This window comes from Pteropus medius, unplaced genomic scaffold (assembly GCF_902729225.1).
Source record: "Pteropus medius unplaced genomic scaffold, Ma_sr-lr_union100, whole genome shotgun sequence".
Taxonomy (NCBI): Eukaryota; Metazoa; Chordata; class Mammalia; order Chiroptera; family Pteropodidae; genus Pteropus; species Pteropus medius.
Genome location: NW_024352787.1, coordinates 29,069,622 through 29,096,227, shown reverse-complemented (window position 1 = coordinate 29,096,227; position 26,606 = coordinate 29,069,622). Strand labels below are relative to the sequence as shown.

The 26,606-nt window shown below is 52.2% G+C and overlaps 3 protein-coding genes across 4 annotated transcripts; 1 reads left to right on the top strand and 2 right to left on the bottom strand.

Annotated features, from left to right (window-relative positions):
* Positions 1 to 1,907: 1,907 nt before the first annotated feature.
* On the bottom strand, positions 1,908 to 9,292 carry PLOD3 (procollagen-lysine,2-oxoglutarate 5-dioxygenase 3). Its single transcript, XM_039849391.1, has 19 exons — positions 8,938 to 9,292; positions 8,477 to 8,568; positions 8,200 to 8,336; positions 7,941 to 8,104; positions 7,685 to 7,797; positions 7,453 to 7,516; positions 6,874 to 6,971; positions 6,413 to 6,514; positions 6,109 to 6,234; positions 5,799 to 5,920; positions 5,405 to 5,509; positions 5,166 to 5,291; positions 4,762 to 4,903; positions 4,560 to 4,673; positions 4,300 to 4,368; positions 3,714 to 3,818; positions 3,051 to 3,197; positions 2,685 to 2,810; positions 1,908 to 2,352 (listed from the first exon to the last, which is right to left on the bottom strand). Exons 1-19 carry the CDS (start codon positions 9,062 to 9,064, stop codon positions 2,197 to 2,199), a joined length of 2,235 nt encoding a protein of 744 aa, XP_039705325.1. The 5' UTR covers positions 9,065 to 9,292; the 3' UTR covers positions 1,908 to 2,196.
* Positions 9,293 to 9,942: 650 nt separating this feature from the next.
* Positions 9,943 to 16,546, top strand: ZNHIT1 (zinc finger HIT-type containing 1). 2 transcript variants are annotated; one of them, XM_039849395.1, is made up of 5 exons: positions 9,943 to 10,100; positions 13,798 to 13,968; positions 14,425 to 14,504; positions 14,630 to 14,799; positions 14,896 to 16,546. In XM_039849395.1, the coding sequence occupies exons 1-5, from the start codon at positions 10,079 to 10,081 to the stop codon at positions 14,915 to 14,917; spliced, it is 465 nt and encodes a 154-aa protein (XP_039705329.1). In that variant the 5' UTR covers positions 9,943 to 10,078; the 3' UTR covers positions 14,918 to 16,546. The 2 variants fall into 2 exon arrangements, with proteins under 2 accessions (XP_039705329.1, XP_039705328.1); XM_039849394.1 differs by having other exon boundaries at positions 10,003 to 10,100; positions 13,567 to 13,968.
* A 3,079-nt stretch (positions 16,547 to 19,625) lies between these two features.
* On the bottom strand, positions 19,626 to 26,546 carry CLDN15 (claudin 15). The gene is made up of 5 exons (XM_039849393.1): positions 24,476 to 26,546; positions 21,554 to 21,718; positions 20,420 to 20,501; positions 20,216 to 20,332; positions 19,626 to 20,108 (listed from the first exon to the last, which is right to left on the bottom strand). The coding sequence occupies exons 1-5, from the start codon at positions 24,690 to 24,692 to the stop codon at positions 19,985 to 19,987; spliced, it is 705 nt and encodes a 234-aa protein (XP_039705327.1). The 5' UTR covers positions 24,693 to 26,546; the 3' UTR covers positions 19,626 to 19,984.
* Positions 26,547 to 26,606: the final 60 nt, after the last annotated feature.

The following is a 26,606-nucleotide window of genomic DNA, read 5'->3' as shown; positions in this document are numbered from 1 at the left end:
CTTTTTGGGCCAACCCATTGGCTCTGACCCTTGGCTCTGGTTCCATCCAGTTTCTGGCCCCTTTGCTGACTTGCACACTAGACTTTAATGAGCCCCAGCAAGGAAGAACTAACAACTAACTGAGCTCATAGAAGTGAGCAGGGGTGTGGCCAAACAGCTTGGGGGTGAGTAAGATGTTTGGCCTTTATGGAGGTCAGAACCTCCGGCCTGTGTGAGAAGCCCACTGGCAGAGGTCTGGGAAAGTGGAGGTTTGCCAGAGTGGTGTGTACCATGAATGGCAGGGGTCCCAGACATGAGTGAGAACAGTTTGAATACACCTCAGTCACCAGGCCGGAACCCTAAGGAGCAGCCTATGACTCTTGGGGAGCTGCTCTAGGGGGAAGGGTTTTGTGGGGAAAGCTAGGGATTGGTGAGCTCCTCAAGAAAAGGCCCAGTGTGCTGTGGGCATATCCTCCAAGTGGGCTAGGGCCAGTCCTTACTGTAACCATGGCCCTCCCAACAGCGACCAGAGGCTTGTGGCAGCTGGCACCTTCTCCAGCCAGGTCAGAGAATGCCACCTCTTTAGGAAAGTCTGACAGACATCCCATTGGGTGCCTTTGTCACATACTCTTCCAGCATAAAATACTCTCTATCATGGTAAATTTTCTTTTTGGCTTAAAAAACAAACATTTATTTTTCAGAGATTACAGTAGCTTTCTGATTAAGGTCTCCGCTAAGCTGTAAGCAACAAAAAGGCAGGTAATGTGTTTATCACTGCAGCCCTAGTGACGGGTGCCTGGAAGATGGGAGATGTTTTGTAAATAACAGATGGGAGATGCTTTGTAAATGAATGGACCCAAGCTTCCATGCCCAGGACCTACTGCGCAGGCTGGTCCACCCTTCATGTCCCACTCTCATGCAGGCTTCCTCACAAGAGATATTTTCTTCTGTCCCTGCTCAGCCCACTTCCATCCATAGGGCACGTGATGAGGGTGGTGGGGACCGGGGTGAGATGAACTTAAAAGTCTGGCCAGAGAGATGCTCAGTCCACACGGTAAGGTGACCCACCCACTTAGGCGATCCACCCTACTCCCCACGAAGGAAGACTTCATGCACGAAGTTTTCCTAGGAGTCTGGGCAGGAGGCAGGAATAAGGCGTGGATGGCGAGTGAGGTGTTGGAGGCAGAAAATGTCCTGGGACAGATGAACAGGTCTGTTTGGATTTTAAAAGGCTTCTGCAAGGGACCAGTTGGAAGACAAATTCAGGAAGGTAGGCTGGTGCAAGGCTGGGAAAGATCAAACTGAAGGGGCTATCCTCAGGGCTCCTCAAGGGATCTCAGCAAGGGCTGATGGTCCCCTAGATGTTGGAAGCAAGACCTGCTCTCAGGAGGTCTCTCTCCTCTTTTCCAATCTTGCTTCATATTCCTCTTCCAGGAAGCTTTCTTAGAATGACTCACTAGGGCTTCCCCTTTCCTGATACCACCCAACTAAAAGCTTAGGTCCCAGAAGCCACAATAAGGCCTCAGCTGCCTTCCCTTATAGGACACATGCCTCTAGGAAGCCTTCCTTCCCTGAGCACTGTCCCTGAAGCCCAGCTCAGGGCTTTGCCAACTTAATGTAAAGGAGAAGATGCTATCAAGTGATGAATCGGGGAGAAGAGTGTGGGAGCTGGCTTTCATCTGAACCTGATAGTAAAGTCCGTTTGTCTGGCCCTTCTCAAGCACTTCCCCAGCTCAGGCAATAAAGGGCATTGAGAAATAGGATCCAGGGAAACTTCTAGGTTCCCATACTGTTCTAACATTTTGCTTCTTCTGCCTTTTCTTCTCTGTTCTTTTTCTTTGGAGTGACTCCAGTTCTCCCTCTGCTCTGGGTGGCAGGAGGGGTACGGGGTCATTAAGTAGATGAAAGATGATAAATGGACTCAAGAGTTACAAATCCTCCTTTATTGGGAGGGAGGCTGAGAAACAATAAGTTATCACACAGGGAACCCTACAGAAGCCCCCTCCCTGCAAACTCTTGGGAGCTGAGGGGAGGAACAAGGGGGCTCTGGGAGCTTCCTGAGAGAGCTGTGTGTGTATGGGGGTGGGAGAAGGTGACACATTCAGTCCCAGACACACCAAACTACACTTAGGAAGCGAGGAGCCAGACAGACCCCCTCCAAGGAGGGGGACACAAGAAGGCACAATGGCAGGAGAGGTTTGACAGAGTGGTCGAGTGTCAGGGGTCGACGAAGGACACCATAATGTAGCGAGTACCCCTGGTGGTGGGCAGCCCTTCGTGGTAGTGGGTAAGACGGCCAGGGTGCAGGAGCCCCCAGCCCTTCCGTGGGGCTGAGACCACGCAGTCATAGCGTAGGAAGCGGCAGCCGCCTCCCTGGGAAGGGGAGAAGGGGACAGAAGGAGAGAGTGAGCAGCCATGGGGTTTGGGGACAGGCAGATACAAGGGCGTGAGAGGTAGACCAGAGGGATAACACCCTGTCTGCCTGGGGCGATGGCAGACAGGGAGATGCAGGAGGTAGGGGGAGGCAGCCAGCCTGGAAGCAACTGGGGAGAGTATACCAGCAAAGTAACTGGGAAATGTGCAGAGGGCAGGCCAGGGGCAGGGAGGGCAACTGAGGGCTGTATGCAGGGCTGTAAGGGGAAGGGATGCAGGGTTCCAGGGAAAGTGTGGCAGCACACTGAAGTGGGAGGGCGCTAGGGGCTCACCTCATAATCCAGGCCCTTGTGGTTGAGGGCAACATTGAGAGTGAAGGTGGATGAGTCGTGATGTGGCCGCAGAGAGGGCTGTTCATCGGGCCGGTAGCGGACCACAAAGTTCATCACTGCCCGGGTCTATGCGGACATGATGAGAGAGGCTGAAAGGATGGCCCTCAGGTGCAGGGGGCCTTCTAAGGAGGTGACAACCTCTGTCCAGTGAGGGGGAGTTGCTGTAGGGGTTAAGCAGGCCCCCGCCAGGGCTGCCCTCCTGTATATCTCTTTCCAGGGATTAAAAGGGCACTGCGTGCAGACTTCCAGTTGGGACTGGGGTGTAAGACGATGGAGGGGGCAGGGGTAGCAGGAGCAGTGGCCTACCTTGGTGTGGTAGCCTGGGAACAGACTCTCGGTCATGGGTCCCACATATGTCCTCAGCAGCTGCAACCACTGGTCCTCATAGCCAACCTGTTTCATGTGGATGTCCACGGTGGGCACATTCTCATAGCCTCCAGCCAGCCTTGAGTCCTGTGGGCAGTGGGCACTGAGACCCTGACAGGGCAATGCCAGCCTCTTTCCTCCTCTTGCTCCCAGGTCTTAAAGCTTGTGTTCCCTCATCTAGAACAGTCTCTTCCACTTCTTAGCTTGACTCCTACTGGCTCTTTAAGTCTCAGCTGAGATGTCATCTCTTGTAAAGCAATTTGGTCCCTCCATGTCTGGGTCAACAGCCACTCCTGTGGCTACCATAGCACTCAGGTTGCTGCTGCTACTGACAGCCACAAGTGAGGGGGCAGAGTTTAGCCTGCACAACCCATCAATGCACCTGTACTGCCTAGGTCAATGGCTGGCATCTAAGACCTTCCCAGTAAGGATTTCTTAAATGAATGAGTGAATAAATGAATGCAGTTGTGCTCCTTGTGAGCCCCATCTTCCTTCGGGACTCCTTTCTGTTCTCACTCTCCCGGTACCATTTTCCTTCCATCAGACCCAGCACCACCCTCCTCCTGGAAGCCCTCCCTCCTCCCCTGTCCTAGTCCCTCTTACCTCATGTCGGCCTCCTGACCACTGGCCGTAGTGCTCCATTTCCTCCACCAGCTCATCACACATTTGGTCTGACAGCAGAGGGAACCAGTACACATCTGGGCATGGCTAAGAACAGGGCAGGGAAGAACAACAGGGCTGGGTGACACTCAGGAAGGGACTGGCAGCCAAAGGAGGTGAGAAAAAGCCAGGAGCAGAAATGGAAGCCAGGAGATGAGAGAAGCTGGGGTAATGAGGATCTGAGTGTGGGGATGGGCCACAGCAAGGCCTGGGCCACAGAGAGTGGCTGAGAACATAGCACAAATGGCAGGAGGATCCTGGAGCCCTAGGTTCTGGGATAGTGTTTTCAAACTTCTTTATAAAAATGCCACTTTGCCTATAACACCAATATATCTAATAGACAAGAGAGGCTCACTGACTAATTTGGGATGAGGGCTGAAGGTCTCTCTTATCAGCCTTTGCCTTCATCTTGCCCAAGCAGAAAACCCTAAGGCACCTGGAGGAAGTCAGTTTGGAAACCACTAATCCAGGCAGTGGACCCAAGCAGTAATGGCCATCAGGGTGGTCAGGGATCCTGAGCAGGGCTCACCTGTTCCACAAGTCCCTCTCCTTCAAGTGCCAGGCTGTAGTTCTCATGAATGTACTGCTCTTTCCAGTCCTGGAGGGTAACAGGGAAGTGTACCTTGATGTGTGTCTTCTTCACTTTATCTGGTCCCACCCAGGAAGCCCCAGGCCCTGGACCACCCACTCCCTGGGCAGTAGCACATCCTGCAAGTGTGTGCTAGCCCTTGTTTGTCCTCCTATAGTGAAGTGCATTCGTGTTCTCTGAGCGAGGGGTCCCCTGCTCACCAAGGGGTTGTCAAAGATCTGCCAGAGGTCTGGATGCAGGTGGTCTGTGTCATACCGGGAAGTGGCCAGGAGGCGGCCAAATTCGTGCTGATTGCTGAGATGGAGGAAAATGCCCTGGAGTGGGGGTAGGGTGTGAGGAGGAGATAAGAGGTGGCTGCCTCCCAGCACCCCTCCCAGCATTGGGTCCAACTGCCCTACTCACCTTGTCCCGCCATGTCTTACAGAAGGCCATGTCTGGGTCAGTGTCGCTGCCCGAGAATACCTCCCTCTGGGGCAGCTCTGTCCTCAGGGTCTCCCCCTGGATCACATATGCCTGGGAAATGTAGGGCACATTCCACACGCCCCTGGAGGTACCCACACTAGGATCAGCTGTGTGGGTGGCCCTGGCAATTCTGCCCATTTCATCCCGGTAGCCCCTTCCCTCAGGGCACCCCACTCTCTGAGCCCAGAGGCCCTCTCAATTCCGCTGTTAAGCACCGCTGCTCATAACCCTCTCATGTCCTGCTCCACAGTCAGCTACTACCCCACAGATGCACCAGACCCCTGAGACTGGGGCTTTGAGAGAGGGTGGGAGAAAGAGATGGCTGCATCCCCAGCAGGACTCACACTCGCTTCCGCTGCACCAGCTCCACATAGTCCTCAGAGCGTGCATAGTACTCATCGGGGCTCAGGGCTCCCCAGAAGTTGGACCACAGCTTCCCGTGGCGGGATAGCATGGGTGCTATGACCTTCCTGTGAACAAGTGGAGATGAAGACTGCGCAGAAGTGACCCCTATGCCCATGGAAGGAGCTGGAGGTTCCTGGGGAGCTACTTGGGGGCCCTCTGGCTGAGCCAGGCAAGTGACCTGTTCTCTTCAATGAGAATACGCAGGGTCTTGGGGTTGGTGATGACAGCATCAGCGTCCAGGCTGAAGTAGAATTCACACTCAGGGTCCTGCCGACAACTGTCCCTGGAGGTGAAAGACCAACAGACAAAGCAGCTGAAGCTGGAGCAGGTAGGTGGAGGAGGGGACTGCAGAGGGAGTGGAATTCTCCCTCACTTTGGGACCCCCAAGATCTCCAGTCTGTGTAAGAGGGGCAGGGGAGGGACAACACATGTGGTGGCTGAGGCCAGCACGCTGGAGGCCCTAAAAAGCTGGATGGTAGATGGTAGAGGGAAGAGTGGTACAGAGGGAGGCAGCCTCACTACCTCCTAGCTCCTTCACCCCAACCTGTCCTTCCCACCCAGGGCTCACTCACATGGCCATGTCCCTGGCCTCTCCTGGGGTCAGGGCCTCCTCTGGGCCCACCAGCTTCACAGCTGAGAAGTGGTTCTGGAGCTGGGGCCATGAGTCTGCAATGTGGGGCTCATGGTACACCTCCTGGGGATGGGGGGAAAAAGGGGGCTGCTGAGAGGGCAGAAAAGATGATGTCTGAGGAATGAGAGAGGGAAGGTGGTAAGTGAACAGGGTATAAGAAGCCATCTGGGTGAGGAGGCAGGAGTTCTGATCAGGGCAGGGGCAGGGTCTCTTGGGAGGGCCCCCAGGGAGAGGCTGCCAGGGCATCTCACATTGTTATGCAGAAAAAGGGTGATTCTGTTGGGGGGATAGTCCAGAAGCATCAGCCGCTGCAGGAAGCGGGGCAGGAATGGGGTAGGCTGTTCCACAAACACGGCCAGAAGCACCCGGGGGGGTGGCTGGAAGATACATGACAGGGCTCAGAGGAAAGCTCAGACCCCTACCTGGTCTGTCTTCTACAACTCTGCCAGGTTTAGGGGGCCTCAGGAGCTTTGCCCCGCACTGCTGCCCAGCATGCTCTCCCTGCTACCCCTGCTTCAGTGTGCTCTCCTGCCCCACCCTGGTACCCCTCCTCACCTTCCCCCCCGGGAGTGTCCTCCGGTCCAGGTCACAGAACCCACAGCCTCCCTCAGGAGTCCAGCCATTGGGGACATAGTTTCCCAGGTAATTCAGCTGGAGCTGTTGGGAGAGGTGGGGAGAGGCTGAGGCAGAGGAGTTTAGGGCCGGAAGTGAGGAAGGTCAGGTAGACAGACAGGGAAAGGGCAAGAGGGGGAACAGTGGATACTTAGAACCTCTCCTAGCACCTCTACTGCTGGGGCTGGAGAGGACTGACTGCTCAGAAGGGCTGGAGGTACCCAGGGGCTCGGCTAGGTCTGGGGCAGGGACAAGTGCTGGGACAGGACTGACTGGGGCAGGGACTGTAGGGCCAGGTCTGGGACAAGGGTAAGGGGCTGGAGCTGGAGCCAGGTATGGGACAGGGGTTGGGTCCTGGCCTCAGGGGCAGGGGCTGAGGCTGAGAGTATGAGCCATTGGAGTACCTTAGTGGGACCATTCCCATGGACCACAACAGGAAGCGTGTCATAGGCTACATTCCGGATACGCACACGATTCCGATCAAACTTTAAAATCACTTCATCTAGGGAAGAAATGCTGGGCTTTAGACTCCATTCCTCTCAAAGCTGCCAAGCAGCAGGTGCTTCTAAATATGGAGGAATCCAGCTTCTCTGCTGCCACACTGGAGAGGTCCTCCACTTACTACCTGTGTAAACTGGGCAAGTCACCAGCCCCTCAGAGAGGCAGTTTTCTAATCTGTAACAAGAGGATAACCACAGATGCCCCCGCTTTGTAGGATTGTTGCATTAAATGAAATTACAGAAGTAAAGCCCCTGGCCCAGGGCCTTGGCACACAGTATGTTCCATAGATGTTAGGTATGACTGTCACTGCTTTTACTACTACTATTAGCACAGTGCAACCTTATCCATCATCTATTTACATGTCTGATGAAGTTAACACAAAGGTGAGTTGAAGATCACCCTAGTTCCACTAGAAGCCCCTCTCTACTTCAGTACCCCTAGCAGCCTCTGTCATTGCCCCTTCTGGTTGCCTTTCTTCTCACCTAAAGCCCCATTAAGATTCTGAAAGATCCGAGATTTATGATCCAGATTAAGGCTGAGTTTCTCCTGTATGGGATGAGAGGAGGCAGTTAATTCAAGAGGGAGTGGGAGATCATTTCTCACTCTTTTCTCTTCACATCTTCCTCCAAAGCCCCTTTACCCCTTCTCTTCCATTCAGCCTGAGGCCTGACACCCCACAGAGTTGTAGGTGGCCCCCCCTCTGTCCCTCCCTACTCTCAGTCCTGGGTCCAGGTAGAGTCGAGTGTAGAACAGCTGATCATCATCATCATCCTTGTACTTCCACTGGTGGACGATTTGGTGGATGGTGGGCGCAAAGCCGATGAATCCTGTGGGGGGAGTGGAAATGTTGATTTCAAGACTGCCGGGGTCCCACAGACCTGTCCCCACTCCCTCTCTGGCCCTCGGGCACCTGGAACACTCCATACCCCACACCTCTTGGTCCTTCTGCCTCGGGCTCTCTGCCACTCACCACCAGAGTTGAGGAAGCGCTTCCCCGTGCCCACCTCAGGGTACTGCTCTGCCAGCCCCCACTCAGGCCAGCAGAAGCCCTCTGCAGAGAAGAGCAGGCGGCTGCCACTCTGGATGAACTTCTTCAGCAGCTCTGAGGGGCTGCCAGCCAGAATCACATCATAGCTGGCAAGGAAGGTAAAGATGAATAAGACAGCTACTAGGAATCTAAGTATCCTCACCTCCTCCTCCTGTTCACTCCTCCCATTTTTCTCTTTTACCTGTCCACAAACATGATGACCATATCCTCCCGGTCTGCATATTTTTCCATTTCCTTCTTTAGCCACCTGACCTTCTGTCCTCCACCGACTGTTCGGGCCACATCACCCCCTCGCCACTCCTCTCCTAGGCCCAGGGTCTGTCAGGGAGATCACCATGCCAGGGAAGAAATTCAGGTGGCCAGGCTCACCGTGGGGCCCCAGGCATCCATCTCTCAGCCCACTCCTTCTGGAAATGCCCACTCAGCTATAGCGGCCTTGAAGGCATTCCTCTCCTCACCCGCACTGTGTAGTTGAAGAACTCAGCGGATCGCAGGAAACGCCGGTATCCCTCCGTCTGGGCCGTAGCCACGGTGATCACCAGCAGCTTCTCTGTCACCAATCGGGAATTGGCACTGGGGACCCACTCACCCAGCTCACTGCCCCACGAGCTCCACTCACCGCAGGCCCCCTTTCCCTCCCTCAAACTCTGCTACCGTGACTTCTTTTTTCTCAATCCCTCTTAAACCCTTCCCCCAGGGAAACTTCGACCCCAATGAGAGCTATGAGAGCTGGATAGGAGTGACACCCAGGAATTCCACGTCAATCCGCACGAAAAGGCTGGAAACCTTAGCTTAGGGTGGGGAGTGAGCAGTTCGTACCCTAGGAGTGCGCTGGGCGTGGAAGAGATCGGCGGTCCCCCCTCGAAGACCCGACCGGCACGTTACCACGGAGCTCACTCGGCCCTCCCGGGCGTCTTACCTAGGTTGACAGGGTTGCCGCCCCGGGGACGGTCGGAGGCGGAGGCCGCCGAAGGCGGCGGCAGCAGCAGCAGCAGCAGCAGCAGGAGCAGGAGCAGGAGCTGGAGACTTAGGCCCCAGGAGGCCATGGCGGGAAGCGGGCGGAGACGGCACACAGGCCCGCACAGGGCTCCAGCTGCGCGCCTGGATCACAGCTACCGAGCGGGCTCTAAGAAGGGGACGGGGTCCGCTATGCGGCCCACTGCGAGAAGGAGCAGGGCTGGGGCACCGCCCTGGAAAAAGTGCGTAGCCGGAGGCTACAGAAAACTCGATGCCGGCGCCTGAGACAAGGCGAGAATTGTCCAAGGGCGCGAGGGCTGCGCGGAGCTAGCGGAGGGGACGCCGGATCCGGAGGCGGGAGAGGGGCGGGGGCTTGGGGCGGGGGCTTTGGCCGGCGATCGCGAGCTGAGGATTTTGGTCAGAGCCAGCCCGGACCACTGCCCGCCTGACACATGAGGAAACTGAAACCCGCGGGGAGAGGGGAAGTGACCCCTTGCGGGTCCGACGGGACTTGGAGGCGGGTCTTTGCTCCAGCCCTGCCGGGGCAGCCGGGAGGAAGATTGGAGAGCTAGGCGTTCGGGGCGCGCGGAGCAGGGACAAGTGGAGGAGCGGGGGGTAGGGAGGGAGAAGGTCGAGGAGTCTGAGACCCTGGGGGAACTAGGGGTTGAAGTTTCGGCAGAGGGTCACCAGTGACCTCTCGGATTGCCCACTCAAGTTTGCTCACTTTCTTTGGAAGTCCAGACCATTATCTCTACTGCCCCGGGGAGAAGCTCCAGGGGCTGCCTTTATGATGATGGCATCTATAGAAGGACCAAAGGAAAATGACATTTCTCAAAAGACCACTGGCACCACCTCTTTAAAATGACCCATTTCAGGGATCCCACAAAATATACAACTACACTGAGGCCGGAAGTATTTTTGCCCCTATAAAATATGGCGGAAAGCTTTCTGGTCTCCAAGGGAACATCACGCAATGAGTTAAGGCATTGGAATTATTCTGCGCACGCGTAGAAGCACACACCGCCGGAAGTGATGTATCCTTATTAAAACAAGTGGTTTAGCACGCGTGCGCAATAGGATCTTCCGTCCGCTGTGTTGTGGAAATGGTGGAGAAGAAAACTTCAGGTATGTGAGCCCCCGGGTGTTGGCCGCCTTCCTCTTCTCAAACCTGAACCTGGCCTAGGATTTCCTCACTCAGTTGTTAGTCTCGAATCCTCTTTCCAGCCCTCGGGTCCTGGCGTTGAGGGACTCCCCCATACCATCTGTTCACGTTTTATTGATGTCCGCTCAAAGCTGGGCGCTGGGGATGGAGAAAGGAAAAAAGATCTTTCTCTTCCTAAACTGGCTTTCTGGGAGGGGGACAGACATGCAGAACTACCATTGCGTTTCAGAATGACAGGTACTATGGCCGAGGGACGCACAGCGCCTGGGCGCAGGAAGGAGTGGCATCCAACCCAGCTTCTGGGAAGGAGGGAACCGTGAAAGCTTGGAAGGGAAGAGAATGCTTGGACTGAGGCTTGAAAGTCGAGTTAGGTTTCACTCAGTGCAGGTGCGCGGGGACTCATTTCTGGCAGCAGGAACCGCAAGTGCAAGGGCAGGAGATCAAGAAAAAGCAAGTCGTTTAGGAAGCCAAGTTCACAGTTCCAGACTTGCAGAGGAATAGTAAAAGAGGCTGGAGAAAGGCACACTTGAATGGTATTAAATACACTGCCGAAGAGTTTGAACTCTGAGGGTAGTGGAGAGCCATTAAGGACTTTTAAGGCAGGGGAGTGACTGAAACAAACTTATCTTTTAGAAAAGCAGTTCTGGCTTCAGTGCAGAGGATGGATTGCAGCGCTATCCAATGTAACTCTGTGGGATGGTGGAAATGTTCTTAATCAGCACTGTTCAGTATGGCAGCCATTAGCCACAGGTGGCTGTTGCGCATTTGAAATGTGGCTAGTGCAACAAGGAACATTTATAATTTTATTTATTTCATTTATTTTAAATGAAATAAAATGAAAATTTTTTTTGTTCTAATTTATCTACATCTAAATTTAAATAAGCACATGCGACTAGTGGCTACTTTATTGGATAGTACAGGTCTAGAGGCTGGAAGGCCAGTTAGGAAGCTATCTAGTAGTCCAGATAAAAAGAAATGAGGGTTGGAACACTTCCAGATTGACTTGTAATGTAAATCCAGCCATGTCACTTTCTTAAAACCCCTCACCGGATTTCTATCACCTTCATCATAAAATCCCCAAATCTAAATTCCTTTAGATACTTAAAGACTCTTAATGGTCTGACTGACTTCATATCCCACCCCCACACTAAGATACTCTATATACCAACCATACAGAACTTCATTTAATTTAATGAAGGCACCACGGTCTCCCATCCAGATATTCTCTCATACTAGTACCAAGGCCTGAGACACCCTTCCCTCTCCCCCAACCAGGTTAACTTGCATTCATCAGTCAGGCCTCAACCTGGACTTATTTTCCTCTGGAAAATCTTTCTGACTCCCTAAGGCTGGGCTAGGTGTTTCTGTCATGTGCTCTGTGGCACTCTGTACTTCCCTAAACTAGCATATACTATGCTGTACCATGCTTGTTTGTTTGATCATTTGTATTCCCTGCTAGATGGTAGGCCCTGGTTGTAGTCCCAGAGCCTAGGGTACCACCTGGTTCTTGGAAAAGAGGCTGTGTAGTGCAGTGATCAAGAGCATGTTTTTGATGGTGGGAAGTTCGCAGTTTGAATTCTGATCCAGCCATGTACTAGCTATGCGAACTTTAGTAATCTGAGGATGATAATGATACCTGTTTCATAGGGTTATTTATTGTAAGGGTTAAAGGAGTCCATTTACACAAATTGCTTTGTATAGTGCCTGGCTCCTAGTTCATGCCCAGTAAGTGTTAACCACTGGCACTGATGTTATTAGTATGGTTATAGGCACTCAACAAGTATTTTTTAATGAATAGAGAGATATTTTGTGTAGAATTGTCATAACCTGGTGAACAGCTGATACGATAACAGAGAAGTTTAAAATAACTCCTAGATTTTTGGTTTGGTTGTCTGCGTAGATGGTTCCAACCAGTTAAAGAAAGTCTCCAGGAGGAAAAGCAGACTTGGGTGGGAAGATTTTTAATTTTGAGTTGCAGTGTCAATGGAATCAGCAGGTAGTTTCCTGCAGCCGATTAAACAGTCAATTTTGGAGCTCAGGAGAAGGTTCTGGATTGAGAGGATCACTTTTGGAATTATTTGCTTGTGGGTGAGAGAGCCCTGTGTTTGAATTTGAAATCTCAGGAAGAGTTTATAAACCAAGAAAGAGAACAGGGACAGCTATCGCCTTAGAGGCAGAGAGAAAAGGCAAGGTGGGAGGCAGAAGCCTAGCCAGAGATGGAGAAGAAAAACCTGGAGTCATGTTGAGGAAGCAGATGAAGGAACTCTTTCAACCCAAGGAATATATAGTCAGCACATTCTCAGAAGGTAGAGAACTCAAGTAGAATTCTCACTGGACTTGGCCCTAGTAGGGCACCGGTGTCCTGAGTGTGAGTGGTTCTCATCGAATGGTACCCAGTTTGCTGGGGGTTGAGGAATGGTTGGAGATGAGGAAATGAAACATCACATGGACCACACTGTCAAAGAAGAGTAACTGAAGTTGGGTAGACGCAAGAGTGTTTAGCAGGTTTTTCCACTGAAGGGAAAGTACCAATTAAGGAAGAGAGATTGAAGATGCAAAAAAGAGGAGAAGATTCAGCTTGAAGGTGAAGAGTTAGGTTTAGCAGTGGAACTTGGTGTGTGTGTCGGGGGTTGGGGGAGGTGCATCCACTTCGAATGGAGGGAGAATAGATGCCCGTGCAATTATGATTGAAGGTGGACTGAAAGATGAGCATCTGCACATGTCAGTGGCCCATTTCCTTTGAGGTAGGAAATAAGAGGGCTGAGCATGAAAGCAAAATGCATTAAGGTCCCGATGGAGCCTGGAAGCCCTGAGTGTACAGTGATTTCCATTAACATGGTTGTGTGCTTCTGCCAGCAGTGAGAGGTCTCCAGGAGGCATTTCATTGGTTGCGTCTGGGATTGGGAGAAAAGGCTGGGGCCAAAGGGATGGAAAACAGATATGAGTGACCAAAATAGCAGTCTTAGTTAGCTGTGAAGGAAGCAAACCAGAGGAGCTGACATATAGCAGACCCCTCTTATCTGCGCGGGGTAAGTTCCAAGGCCCCCAGTGGAGCCTGAAATCGCAGATAGCACCGAACCTTATACATACTGTTTTTTCTATACATACATATATTTTACAGCTTCTTTTTGTCATACCTGAATTGCCAACATCACTGCCCCTGCACTTCCGGGCCATTATTGAGTCAAATAGGGTTACTTGAACACAAGCACTATGATACCACGACAGTAGATCTGATAATTGAGATGGTTACTAAATGGTTAACGGGCGGGTAGTGTACACTTCCTGGATACTTGGACAAAGGGATGGTTCAAGTCCCAGGGAGGATGAAGCGGGCTGGCATGAGATTTCATCATTCTACTCAGAACAGTGCACAATTTAAAACTTATGAATTGTTTATGTCTGGAATTTTCCATTTAATATTTTTAGGTGATGGTTGACCACAGGTCACTGAAACTGTGGAAAGCAAAACGCCAGATAAGGAGGAACTACTGTATTGGTAGAAGATGTAGGGGCCAAGGGCTTGGTGACTAGGATGAGATCAGAGAACCGTGGCTCCACACCCAATGGACATCATTCATACACTGCCCAGAGCTGAGGTCACCCCAGCTTCTCTCTTCTCTGTGCCTCCCTTAACTCTTCTGGCCCTGCCCCATCTAGTTCGCTCCCAGGATCCTGGACAGCGGCGGGTGCTGGACAGGGCAGCCCGACAGCGCCGCATCAACAGGCAGCTTGAGGCCTTAGAGAATGACAACTTCCAGGATGACCCCCACGCAGGACTTCCCCAGCTCGGCAAGAGACTGCCTCAATTTGATGATGATGCAGACACTGGTGAGGCGGGTAGAGGAGGAAGGAAGGAGTGGGGCCAGAGAGACAAGGCTGAAGGAAAGGGAAAGAGTCTGCCTCGGTCAGGGTTTGGAAGGACATCAGGCTGGGGGCAGATGACCCAGGAACTCCTGGCTCTGCCAGGGACTGTCTCCTGTGACATTGAGCCAGCTGCTCTCCCCTTTTTGTGCCTTAGCTTCCTCTCATGTCTGTAGAATAAAGAAGATGGAGCCGACGAGCTCTGAGATCCCTTCTAGCTCTGATGTAGAGTCTTAGATTAGGAAGTGTGGAGAAGAAGGAAGGCTGGGATTGGAGAAGGGAAAAGGGTGGTAGACAGATGCCAACTTAGAGCTCAGGTGAATATGTGGTCAGAGAATGGACACAAGGGTATGCGGAATGATGGGGGAGAGAAAGGTGATGTCTTTCTTGGCACATGCCAAGTAACTCATTTCTTTCCTCTAGGAAAGAAAAAGAAGAAAACCCGAGGTGATCATTTTAAACTCCGCTTCCGAAAAAACTTCCAGGCCTTGCTGGAGGAACAGGTGAGAGAGGAGCTGGTGCGAGAAAACCCCACAGGGAAGGGATAAGCCGGCAGAGATGCTTGTCCCCAGAGGGTGTCTGCCACATGGGCGGAGGAGTCCTGGAGCCTGCCCTCTTGCCTTTGCAGAACCTGAGTGTGGCTGAGGGCCCCAACTACCTGACAGCATGTGCGGGACCCCCATCTCGACCCCAGCGCCCCTTCTGTGCTGTCTGCGGCTTCCCCTCCCCATACACCTGTGTCAGCTGTGGTGCCCGGTACTGCACTGTGCGCTGTCTCGGCACCCACCAGGAGACCAGGTTAGCTTGGAACGTCCCCCGGGTCCACACTCTCTTCTTCCCTCACCCCATAACTTCCCAGGCTCTCTCCTCATCCTGGGCTTCCTATGTCCTCAGGTGCCTAAAGTGGACTGTGTGAGCCTGGGTTTCCTTGGAGAGGAAGGCCCTCTGTGCATCGCCCTGGCCTTGTAGAAGACATCACCAAAAAGAAAAGTGCTCCTCTGGACCAAGAGAGGAGCTGTTCACTGGCCCAGTAGAGCTCAGTGTTACCCCCAGGGATGTAGGCCAGCCCTCAGGGTGCTGTCGTGAGGAGGCAACTGCCTGTTTGGTCACATGGTGTTTTGGGGTGAGGGTGATGGGTCACTTGTTTCTCCTGCTCACTGCTCTGTGTCTTCTTAATTGTCATTCACCCTTCCCACTCTCTTCCTTTCTGGGTCCTTGACCACAAAAGATTTTGTCCCATTCTCCTGCCACCCCGACCTCCCTACATTTCTTGGCTGCTTTATATCACCTTTTTGGTTATCGATTTAGTTTATTTGTTTTTGCTTTTTGCTTCTCTAGTTCCTCTGAGTATTTTTTGAGTACAGCTAGGTCCCAGGACTGGTGACAGAGAAGGAGAGTGAGGGTTGGGGACAGGGGTACAGATTGTTATGCGGAAGGAGCCAGCCCTATTTTCATCCTCTAATACTCAACCAAATGAGATTGATTGGGTTCTTATCCTTGGTATGACCAGTATGAGGGAACAGTTGTCCTGAGGAAGCTTTTTTTTATTAGGGTCTGTGGTATGTGAAATTATTAGCAGAGAAAACTCAGAAGTTTCTGGGAAGCATGGGGGAATTTATGGTATAGAGGCTCCTGTTCTTGGTGGTCCTGCATGCTGTAACTCTTGTGTGATACTAGATCTTACACCCACACCTTTTCTAAGTGGGTTGTGAGCTATAAGCACATAAGCTTATTGGAGTTGCTGTCCTAGTTGCTGAGTGCCCTCTTAGAACATAGCCAAGCAGGTGCTTAGGAAGTATTTGTTGATCAAAAGATTTCAGTAGGATATTAATGATATCCACCAAAGTCAGTGTCAGGCACCTTCTTAGGCTCTTCTTCCCACTTTGGGTGACTTTCTTAGGGCTGGCTCAAATGTCCTCCTTCTGGAGGAACTGCTTGCCCTTTCTCGGGAGACTCGCAGTTGGGCAAGTGGTGTTGGTGACAGCTTTGTGTTGAATGGTGGCGAGGACAGGGTTAGAGACAATCCTAAGTGTGGTGGTTTTAAAAGATGTCTGTATGTTTTTGACTATTCTTCCATTGGAGGCGGGGTCTTTATCTCCTTCCTCTGGGATCTGGGCAAGCTTATAACTACTTTGATCAGTAGAGAGTGGCAGAAGTGAGACCATGTGACATTCAAGGCTAGGTGGTAAAAGGGAGTGCAGCTTCTGCCTCATCCCTAGGACACTTGCTTTTGGAGCCCACAGAAATCCAACTGTCCCAAAGCTGCCATGCTGTGAGGAAGCCCGGGCTATTCAGAGAGGCTACATGCAGGTGACAGGTCCAGCTGACCAAGCCTTCAAGCCATCCCAACGCAGGCTTCCAATCATAGGAGTAAAGATGCTCCTGATGATTCTAGCCTGCAGGCACTAAGTCACCCTCAGCCATTCGAGTCTTCCTAGCTGTGTCCTCAACATCATGGAGCAGACGCAAACTATCTCTGCTGTACCCTGTCTAAATTCCTGACCTTCAGAATCTATGTGTATAATAAAAAGGTTAATGCCAGTGAGTCTTGGCATCATTTGTCATGCAGCAATAGTAACTGGAACATCCGGAATCCAGCCTCCTGGATGCTAACTCCTGGCCTAGGTTTATTGTCTCTCAGGAAGGGAAACTTTCCTGGGTCCTAAGCTTTCTATTTTCCTCTCCACCGAGAAGTACACTCAAGAAAAAGACAGAAGAAAAGATGATTTTCTTGCAGAGAAACACCATCTGTGCTTCACTGTGATCTACCTGCATTGGAGTTCCTGTCAGATTTCCACTAAGCTCACTGACTTGATTTCATATTTTGTTGTTATAATAAGAATCACGTAGATTATGCTCGATGTAAGATCTGTCTACTCAATGACATACTCGGCCTTCTCTAACTGACTTTGATAGGACAGAGTCAGACCCCAGGGGGTCTCCCTTTGCTCTGATACTGACTATCTCCACAAGTTATCCATTGACATTCTCTAGGAAAGAACCTTATTTAAAACCATAATTCCTCAAGGAAACCCTTGACCTATTTTTTTGCCAGCCTTCTATGTACTAGTGGAGACTTGGTCCCTACCTTGGGGGACGCCCAGGCCTTTGGGAAATCTACACTATGCCAAAAGCTTCTAGAGGCCAGAGTCATGATGTGGCACCATAGCTCCTTCCTGGGCACACAGGAACAGAAGAGGTTAATGCTGGAGTTTGAAAGGCTAGAGATGGGGGCTCACAGCTAAAGACATCAGTGAGCACTGATTTTAATTGATGTGAGTTAGTTTGGAGAGCCAGGAATTCTGGGAAGCAGGCCAATTGTGTCTTTAGTATTGGACGAATCTTGGTCCCACTACTTACCAATTTTGTAGCTTGGACAGGTTATTACCTCTCTGACTCTGTATAGCCACCTCCCAGATATTGTGAGGATTAAATGAGGCAGTGCACCTGGCATCTGGGAAGTATTCAGTGAATGATAGCTGTTGACCTTATTGCACAAGACCTAAAGCAGTTTGTTGTGGAGCTTTTTCACAGTGAGTTCTCTCAGAAGCAGGAGGATTCCTCAGAGTAGCCCTAGCATCTTGCTCATTATATGGTAACTAGCTGTTTATATCTCTTCGCTCCTAGCTTGAGTATTTTTGAGGGCAGGGGCCATGTCTTGGTGCTCTTAACTTCTAGAAAATAAGAAAATACGTGTTAAAAAGGCTACATGTGTCAGTAGCCCTTTAGAGCCATGTGACCATGGTTGATGGACAAAGAAATTGAAACTTAACCAAGTGATGGTGTTAAGGCACATATTTAAATGCTCTGTGAGACCTGGCTCAGGTTAGTTTCCCTGAAAAGGGGAGGAGATGAGGCAGTGGAGTTTGGGAAAGGAGGTAGAAGCTGTGATGTGGGGCGTGGGGAGAATTTGGTTTGGAGGTGCCTGGGTGACATCAGGAGTTGTAGTTGATTTTTGTTCTTTTTTGTGGAGGACACAGTCATCCCTGTGGTGCTTTCATGGCCTTTCAGGACTGTAAGACCCATTTTAAGGTATGTCTCATCCTGAGAGAGAAACCTATTGGTTTGCTAACAAAGCAAGTCACATGGCCCAGTGCTTGCTATGGTAGATTGTTACACTAAGTGCCTCTATGAAACACTTCTGAGTATACTGCTCTGTGCATCCCTTCCACCTGGACTTTGGACTTGGCCAGGGGACTGGCTTGGCCATGGGGCATCCACAAACTGTCCAACAGCAGAGTATGAAGGGGGTAAGATATACATATTTTTGCAGACTTCTTGACCACGGAACCCTTTATGTAGAGAACAGCTCAAAAAATGCCAGTGTTTCTGTGTGGAGCCCAGTGAGAAGCCCTGATTCAAATGTGTTTCCAATGCCAGGGAGCAGTCCAGCTTGCTGAGAGTACAGTGGTACAGAGAAATAGCAAGAAGTGGGGATAGAAAGGTGGGCTAGGGCCGGGCAGTGTGTCAAGGTCTTAATTGTCCCTGGTTGTCTTTTTTTTTTTCCCTCAGCCACCAGGGAGATGCCAGGGCAGGACAATAAATAATGCCCCAGTAGAAGAATATGGACAAGAAACTCGGGAATCCTGTGACAAGTCTGGGCAAGGGAGGATGAGGGCATGACCCAGGACCAGGCAGTGAAGGGAGAGAAGCAGGTGGATGTGAAAACACTGTGGAGGGAGAACCAACGGGATTTGGCAGCTGAGGGAAGAGGGGGGCAGAGGGCAAGCAAAACCAGAGATGATTGAGGCTGTCAGTATGTGCCTGAGAGATTAGTGATGCTGGTAATAGGAATGACAGAAACAGTGGCTTTGGGGAAAAGTAATAAATTTGCTCAGCCTGGTGAAAACACACAGAGAATGTACTGAAGCTCAGGAGAGAGGGTCCAGTTAGAATGCAGATGTGAGTATCTTTACACCCCAGGAGAGTCAGTGCAGATGAGCAGATGGGAAGAAAAGGAAAGGAAAAGGGGCCGAGGTCAGAACCCAGGCTACCCCAAGTGACGGGTCACCATAGTGATGCTGGGGAAGATACCAGGATAGGGCCCTATCACCTTTTACTGGATGCCAGGCTTTTTTGTGGCCTCATTTTCCTGTCTTAAGTGGGTACCAGCTCTGCTCAGTATCCACTGGACCTGTGCCAAGCCTCTGAACAGACATTCAGAGCCTTTTCTGGAAGTTGCTGAACCTTCCCCAGAAAAATGTACCTGTACAAGAGCCTTGATTCAACACAATTTCAAAGGGCTTGTCAATTTCTGATATCCACTGTCAGGCCCAGGTAAAAGAACTCTGCTCTAGACTACCTGCCTCCTTGTACAGCTGTGAAAGGTTGAGAGTAAAACAAGTGACTTGTTATCTCAGGCTGTTCAGGGGGTGTATCTGCTGTTTTCAGTCTCCTAAAGCTGGGTCTTTCTGGATCTGATCCTTGATTACTGTTTATCAGTGATTATGAGTGCTACACTGTTGAAATCACTTGGAACCCTGCCCCTGTTTTGCTGGATGAGACAGTTCAAAGGCAGTGGAGAGGAAGACAAGTGACAGTCTATGAGACAACTGAGATGAGCCTGGGTACTGCCCCAGCCACCCCTTGCTTGGCCAGCTGCTTCATCACACTCCCAGACCCTGAACAGTTCACAATACAAATTTATTTATGCATGTATTTATATAGAATGCAAACACTTGGGGGCACCTCCACCCCCCTAACAGCCGAGAGCCCAGACTCAAGATAAAGAAGGGTGGGTCCAACCTCAGGAGGCTGAAATGAGTTCTTAGGAGACAGGTTCTAGGCCAGACGAAGTGGGTGTGGGTGGGGCGGAGCTCGAGCTGGAGAGGTGGGGCCTGGCCACGCACCGCTTCTAGGCCCAGGGTAGAGCCCTGCGTGGCTGGCCGGTGGGGTGCGGCTTGCCTCTAAGGTTGTAACACCTAGGGCCTGCTCCTGCAGCTCCAGGGTTCTGAGAACCCCTCTGCGCTGAGGGGCAGGTCTCCTACACGTAAGCGTTTTTCCCGTATTTGCCAAAGCTGCTGTCGCCTTCATTCGAGGCCGCGCGGGGCAGGCGGGTAGAGAGGCCGGTGGACTGCACTGTGGAGGCCTTGTAGGGCAGCCGGCCGCTGGCGGAGGAGGGGGCCTGGGTCAGCCTGGGTAAAAGGAAAGTGCCGCCCTCGCCGCCCTCGCCCCCAACTCCTCACCCCCCTCCCTGACACTCGTCCTCCCTTACCCAGGGGCGGGGTCCTGGTCAGTAGGACAGCAACAGTTGGAGCAGAGGCAGACACCGCCCAGGATGGCCAGCAGGGAGGCGCTCCAGCCCAGGTAGAGCGCAGGGCCCAGCTCGTACCTAAGGAGGACAATGCGGGGTGGTGCTAGCTCGAAGACAGGGTCGAGTTCCACCTACTACCTCCGTGGGTGGGGCTCCCACACTCACTTGGTTCCGACATATAAAGGGTCAAAGAAGTCCCGGGTGATGTTGACTGCATACCAGGTGATGGCCACCATGCCACAGCAACCTAGGGCAGGGAGAGAACTGCATTAGTACCCTAGACCCCTAAGAGCTAGGGGAAGGGCCAGGCAGGGACAGCCCAGAGAATAGGATATGGGGCATCAAGTCCAAGAACAAGTTTCATTCTCTCTCTCCCCCCCTGCCCCTCCAGCTCACGATTCTTTTGTTTCTAAGGGTCATCTATAAGCTTCTGGATCCAGCACCCGAGACCCAAACCCAACCCACTTCTCTTGCTTAGTCTTCCACACTCTGCTCCTCAGCCTGTCCTTGTCACCCCTCTGTACCCCTGACCTGCCTTGTTCATCCCTGCCCTCCAGCTGCTTGATCATTTAGTTTCCTCACTTGGATTGTACCCTATCCCTCCTCAAAGGCCAGCTGCCCCAAGCAGTCCTTCCCAATCAGCCCTGCCTGTCCTGACACCCCTGTCCTTTGGCCTCCCAAAGCCCTCAGAGCCTGTGACATGCCTTTACCACTCAGTGCAGTGAAGGCCTGAAGCCAGCAAGACCCTGGTCTATCGGACCAGCCTTACCACTGGCTGAGGGCTTGTTTTCCAGTAAGTTTCCATATCTAGAGAATAGGATGAAACCCTCCCTTCCTCACAGGCTTGTGAGGTGATGTATGAGGTGTTTTACAACCAACAAGGGATGGCCAGTTGTACGGTATTGTTTTTGTGCACAGTGTGTGTGTACGTGTGTGTATGTGTGCCCTGACTCTGGTCCTCCCAGCCAGGCTGTATGCTCTGGAGAGCAGACCCTCACTCTCACCTTTGGAGTCCCTCCCATACCTCGCTCATGCCTGGCTCCTACAGGGATTCAAGAAACATTGCTGATGGACTAATTAGTAGCTAAAGGGATTTAGTAAGCATGGGTGGAGCTGGGGTGAACAGGGAGAGAAGGAAGAGCTGAGCCCAGGAAGGCAGGTATCAGTGCAAAGGGAAAAGTGAGGCAAGCGCCAGGAGTGGGAGCTGGAGATGACAGAGAACCCTGGAGTCTGTTGCTGAGGGCTGTCTCTTACCCCTCCCCACAGCATAGGGACCACCCATCACCTTCCCTCAATTACCAGCCAGTATGTGTAGGGCCCCTGCAGTGGCCGCCAGCTTGGCTTTCCTGGAGAGATCCACGCCCCCAATGGTTGTGCAGCGCAGCCCCACTATGCCCAAAAAGACGCCCAGGAAGCCCAGGAGGATGGCGGTGATCATGAGTGCCCGGCAGGCCTGGATGTATCCTGGGGAGATGGAGTACAGTCATAGGTCCCTGAGCCAGCCTCTTACCCCTCCATCTCCTCTCCCCATTAGGACAGCCAGCCCCCTACAGGCCCTGATCAGCCCTCAGTCTCTGGAAGTCTTCAGATCCTCCTTCTCCTTCTGGTCCAGCCAGGCTACGAGACCTTACTTTAGTCCCTAGGAGTCTCAGCCCCTCCTGTTCCGCCATCTGCACCCATACACTTCACCTATACCTCCATTACAGGGCCTCTCCTTGGCACTACTGACATGTTAGCCAGATAATGCTTTATTCTGGGTGAGGGTGGGGGGCCGTGGCATCCCCATGCATTGTAGGATGTTTAGCAGCATCCTTGGCCTCTGCCACTAGATGTCAGTAGTAATCCCTTCAAGCGGGAAAATCAAAATGTGTAGACTGTCAAATGATCCCTGAGGGGCAAAATAGCCTGGTTGAGAACCACTGCTCTGTTAGAGCACCACCATATTACAGAAACTGCACCTGGCACGTACCACCAACCCCTTCTCCACAACAGCTTCTCTCCAGGTCCCACCTAGTGTCTAGCTCAGTGCTGGACATTCTGAACTGAATTTCTTCCTGGAGAGACCGGTAGGGAGCAGCAGTAGCCTATGAGTCAATGAGTCAAGAGCAGTTTCTGATCTGAAGGTCGGATACCTGGGCCCAGGACCAATCCAAGTCAGTCTTGCACATATGCTTTCAGTGCCTTAGTTTCTCCTTTCTCAAAACTGAAGGAAATGGCTGGCTCCCTTCTTAGCCCTTTCCCCCTTCTCTGTCTTTGATTAGTTTCCAAGCACTCCAAGGACCTTGCACCCCTTTCTCGGGTGGGGCAGTGCCATTGGTACCGAAAGGGAAAGGCTGGGTCTCTGCCAAGAGGATGTGAAGTGGCCTGGAGTTGGAGGGTAGGGAGAAGGAACAAAGTTCTCTGGGAGCATGTTCTTACTTCCAGCCACTCCCTCTGGAGTTCCTACCCTCTCCCCCTACCCCATATCCTTTCCCCATACACCCATCTCTACCTAGGGCAGACTACCTCTGGTAGACAAAGGGTAATTAGCACAGACTGAGTGGATGAGGGGTGGGGGATGCACAGCTAAGAGGTGACTAAATGACAGTCAGGACCCTACTCAGGGCTGGAACTGGCCTTGGAAGTCAGCTGGCTCTGGACTCAGAAACACACGAGTCAGAATTCTAACTCCTCTACTACCTGTATGATTCTGGGCAGGTTAACACTTATCCCTGCAGTTTTCCAGCTTCTATAAAATGAGGTTATTAATGCCCACAAGAGCAGGGCTATTGTGAACAGCTCTGAAATGTTGTATGTGAAGTACTCAGCACCACACCTGGAACCCAGATGCCCTTCAATGCTGGGCAGCTGCAGTCTGCCCTTCCCCCAAGCCCACTCTGTCTTTCATGTGCATTCATGTCCTCTCTCAGGCGAAAAGCAGTAATTCTAAGTAGGGCTCCTCAGGTAGACAGGCTCACAGCAAAGACCCCTTCCTGAACCAGTGTGGTTGAGGGGTCAGTGAGGTAGGGATGGCCAGGGATGTTGAGCTGGCCGCCTCTAATGTCCCTTCTGGTCACCCAGCATTCTTGACTACTGTCCCAGTTTGTACTCAGCTTTTATAGGGTTTGGGTGTTGGGAGCACTTGCCTTATAAGTCCCAGAGAGAGGGATGAAAGTATGAAGCCCCTGCTGCTGCCTCAGGAGATTCCTGGAACAGTCAGGGCACAAGAGACCCATCGGGCCTCCCTAACAGCTCAGAGCATCTTTGACATTGCTGAAAGATTTCATGGAGCCCTGCTCTTAGTTCCTTCCCCTACCTCTGGCACCTGCAGAAGCGGACTTAGAAGAGCAAGGTGGCTCCGAGAGGGCCCAGTGAAGGCAAGGGCACAGGAGTAGCACCACAGAGGATTCCTAGTCATCCCCTCTCTGTCTCTAGCATGGAGTTAATTGAAGGGAGAACCCCTGGGGAATGGTCAGGGGGCTACTCATAGGGTGAGCAGAAAGCAGGAAGATGCTACAGCCACCAGAGAGAACCTTTCTGGGCCAAAATAGCTGTAGGCTCTAGCTCACCAAGAACCACAAACATACACTGTCTCGAGAATCCTGAACACACAGGCACATCCTTATCTGCTTATAGTAGAAACTCAGACTCTCCTAAAACAGCCTTTTAGAATTCTCCATGGCAGTGGTACCCCACTGGAAGTCTCGTGGGACCGTCTCAACCTCCAAGAATCCAAGGTGGGGCCTCCTGTTTACCCTACAAACCCCAGCATTCTCACCCCACAACTAAACTGCTAAAATTGTTTGAGTGCTTATAGATGCTAATATATTAACATTTTGCACCTTTTATTTCACATAATCCCCACGACCACCCTGTAAATGGGTGCTATTATGCCACTAATTTTACAGATGGGTGACATGAAGCTCATTTTACCACCTGCCAAGGCACAGAGCTAGGAAACAGCAGGTGCTGGGCCTGACACTGTGACCCAGATGCCTGTACTCATAACGACTAAGAATGTCACATTAGGGCCAGGGGCCACGTGTGAGCAGGTTGCTACTACAGTTCCAGAAAGGGAGCTTTCTCCAGCACTCCCGGCTGCAGGAGCCCAGATCCCAGAGCTTGATCAGGCCTCCCTTATCTGTATGGTGCCCAAGGTCAGACCGCAGGCAGCACCCGCATTTCCCAGGGCTCTCTCCAACCTTCCGCCTCCCTCTGCTCCCTTCACCCTCCACCCTGTACCGGAGAGAGCCAGCATGGAAGGGAACTCCCAGCAGTTGCTGACTCCCAGCGAGTCAGTCGCGCAGCTGTGCCAGAGGTTCTCGAAGATGGTGTTGGTGGTGATGACATTCCCGTGCACAGTGGACACTCGCCAGTAGCTGTGTGGCAGGGTCACCCCCAGCATCAGCAGCCCCAGGGCAGCCATGAAGAAGCCAAAGTTCTCCACAGCCTCTGACATGGTGGGATGCAGGCTCTGAGGGGCACCTGAGGCCCCAGAGGGGGAGGGGCCGAGCCCCAGGGGACCTTGAGGGGCTTTGGCTAAGAAGAGGTGTTAAGGCAGGGCGGAGAGAGCGGAAGCCCAGCTGCAGCCTCAGCTTCTTGTCTTTATCCTGGTTTTTGCCTCCTTCCCCCTCTCTCTGGGTCTCTGCTGCCCTGAAAGTCCGGTCCGACGGTCGGTCAGACGAATGAGCCAAGAGGCAGATGTTGACAAGGAGGTGGAGGGAATAAACGAAACGGGCCAAAAGTCCACTGCCTCCAGGCTGCCCTTGTCTCCCCGCCCCACGAGGGTGGGGTGGGGGGGACTTACTGGGGAGTGACTAACGGATGCAGCCAAGGAGGGGCCCCCACGGGAGGCACTGAGAGCCAAGGGGAAGCGTCTGTCTCCGACTCAGCTTTCATTGGGGGTTAGAGAATGGAATAAAAGGGACAATAAGACAGAGACAGAGAATGACCGTAGACAGGCTACTGTAGCCTTCAGTGGGGGAAGGAACGAGGGATCAGAGCCACTGCCTCTTGTTGGTAAGAACAGTTCAAGAAACTCAAAGACCTGGGAGTTGGGGCATTGAGTCTCCCAGTAAGATTAAGGTTGAAGGAACAAGGTCTGTGGGGGAAAACCATGGGTCTGGAATCCAACCAACCTAGATTCAAACAAGACCACATCATTTACCAGTGACACAGGCATGAAGTTTGAGCCTCAAGAGCTCATTTCTTCTTCTGAGAATTAGAACTACTACTACTCATCTCATAGGTAGTAATAAGAAGTGTGACTGCAGATCAAAGCTCCCCACATGTACGAACTGCTCAGTACTTGGTGACTTTCCTGGGTATTGGTGCTACAAGCTCAGGATGAGGCCATCAGGCATTGCTTCCCTCCAAACTTCAACTTCCTGAACTTGAATTTCCCCCTTGGTGAGCGGATCTTTGACCCTCAGCCACCAGCTTGATCTTACTGCCAAGGGTCCCTGAGGGGGAAAAATCACAGGCCCAAGTGATCCCGTGGCTAATCTAAGCAGCTCAGAGTTATCAGAACTGTCACCAGTTCTATTAATTATGATGGATTAGAAACCTCTGCATCGCCACCCAGGCCAAGACTGAGCACTTGTCCTGGTCTCACTTCCTGCTCCAAGGCCACAGTGGGACAGCCCTGGTTCTCTTCTGGCAAATGCAGCTGGGGCTCGGTCTCCAAGGGGCCAATTCGACACCTAGGCAATCACACAGGACATTACTGAACTGGAGTATAAGCCCCCATTTCCCTCCTTTCCGTGTCAGAATCCTCCATGCTCCCCTCAGGGGCCTCCCCAATCCCCCAGCTGGGCTGGCTTGGCTGTGGAATGAGAGGTATGCAGTGAAGCAAGACAGGCCCACGCTGAGCCTGGCACAAGGTGGGTGTGGGGCAAAGAGGGCTGGGTGCAGACTGTGTCCCCACCTTTCATCTCAGAGGCTACAACTGGAGTGTCCTGGGTTTCTAACTTCTCCAAAGACCCCTGCTAACTCCGTGCCAAATACCCATTTCCTTCCTCCCACCAGTGGGGTCCCCTCCCTTAAGGATAGGGTAGAAGGAAGGGTAAGAGGCAGGAAGACAAAGGGAGGGGAAGGGCGGAGGTTTTGGAGGAAACTAAGTGTGTGTGGGGGGCCCTGATGTGGAAAACTCCACGTGCTGAGAGGCAGCTGAGTACGTTAGAGGAGACGGGAGATATAAATCATGGCTTGTACCCTCAGTTTTGCCCTTCCCACCCCCAGTAGCTGCTTTCTCCCAGGATTCTAGGGCTGTGCAAGGGCCACGTGACTTTGGGTGAGGAAGGAAGGGTGTGGGGTCTGGGCAGCTCGGCAGACAAAGGAGAACCCCACATCAGTATGGAGTGGTAGGAGTGGG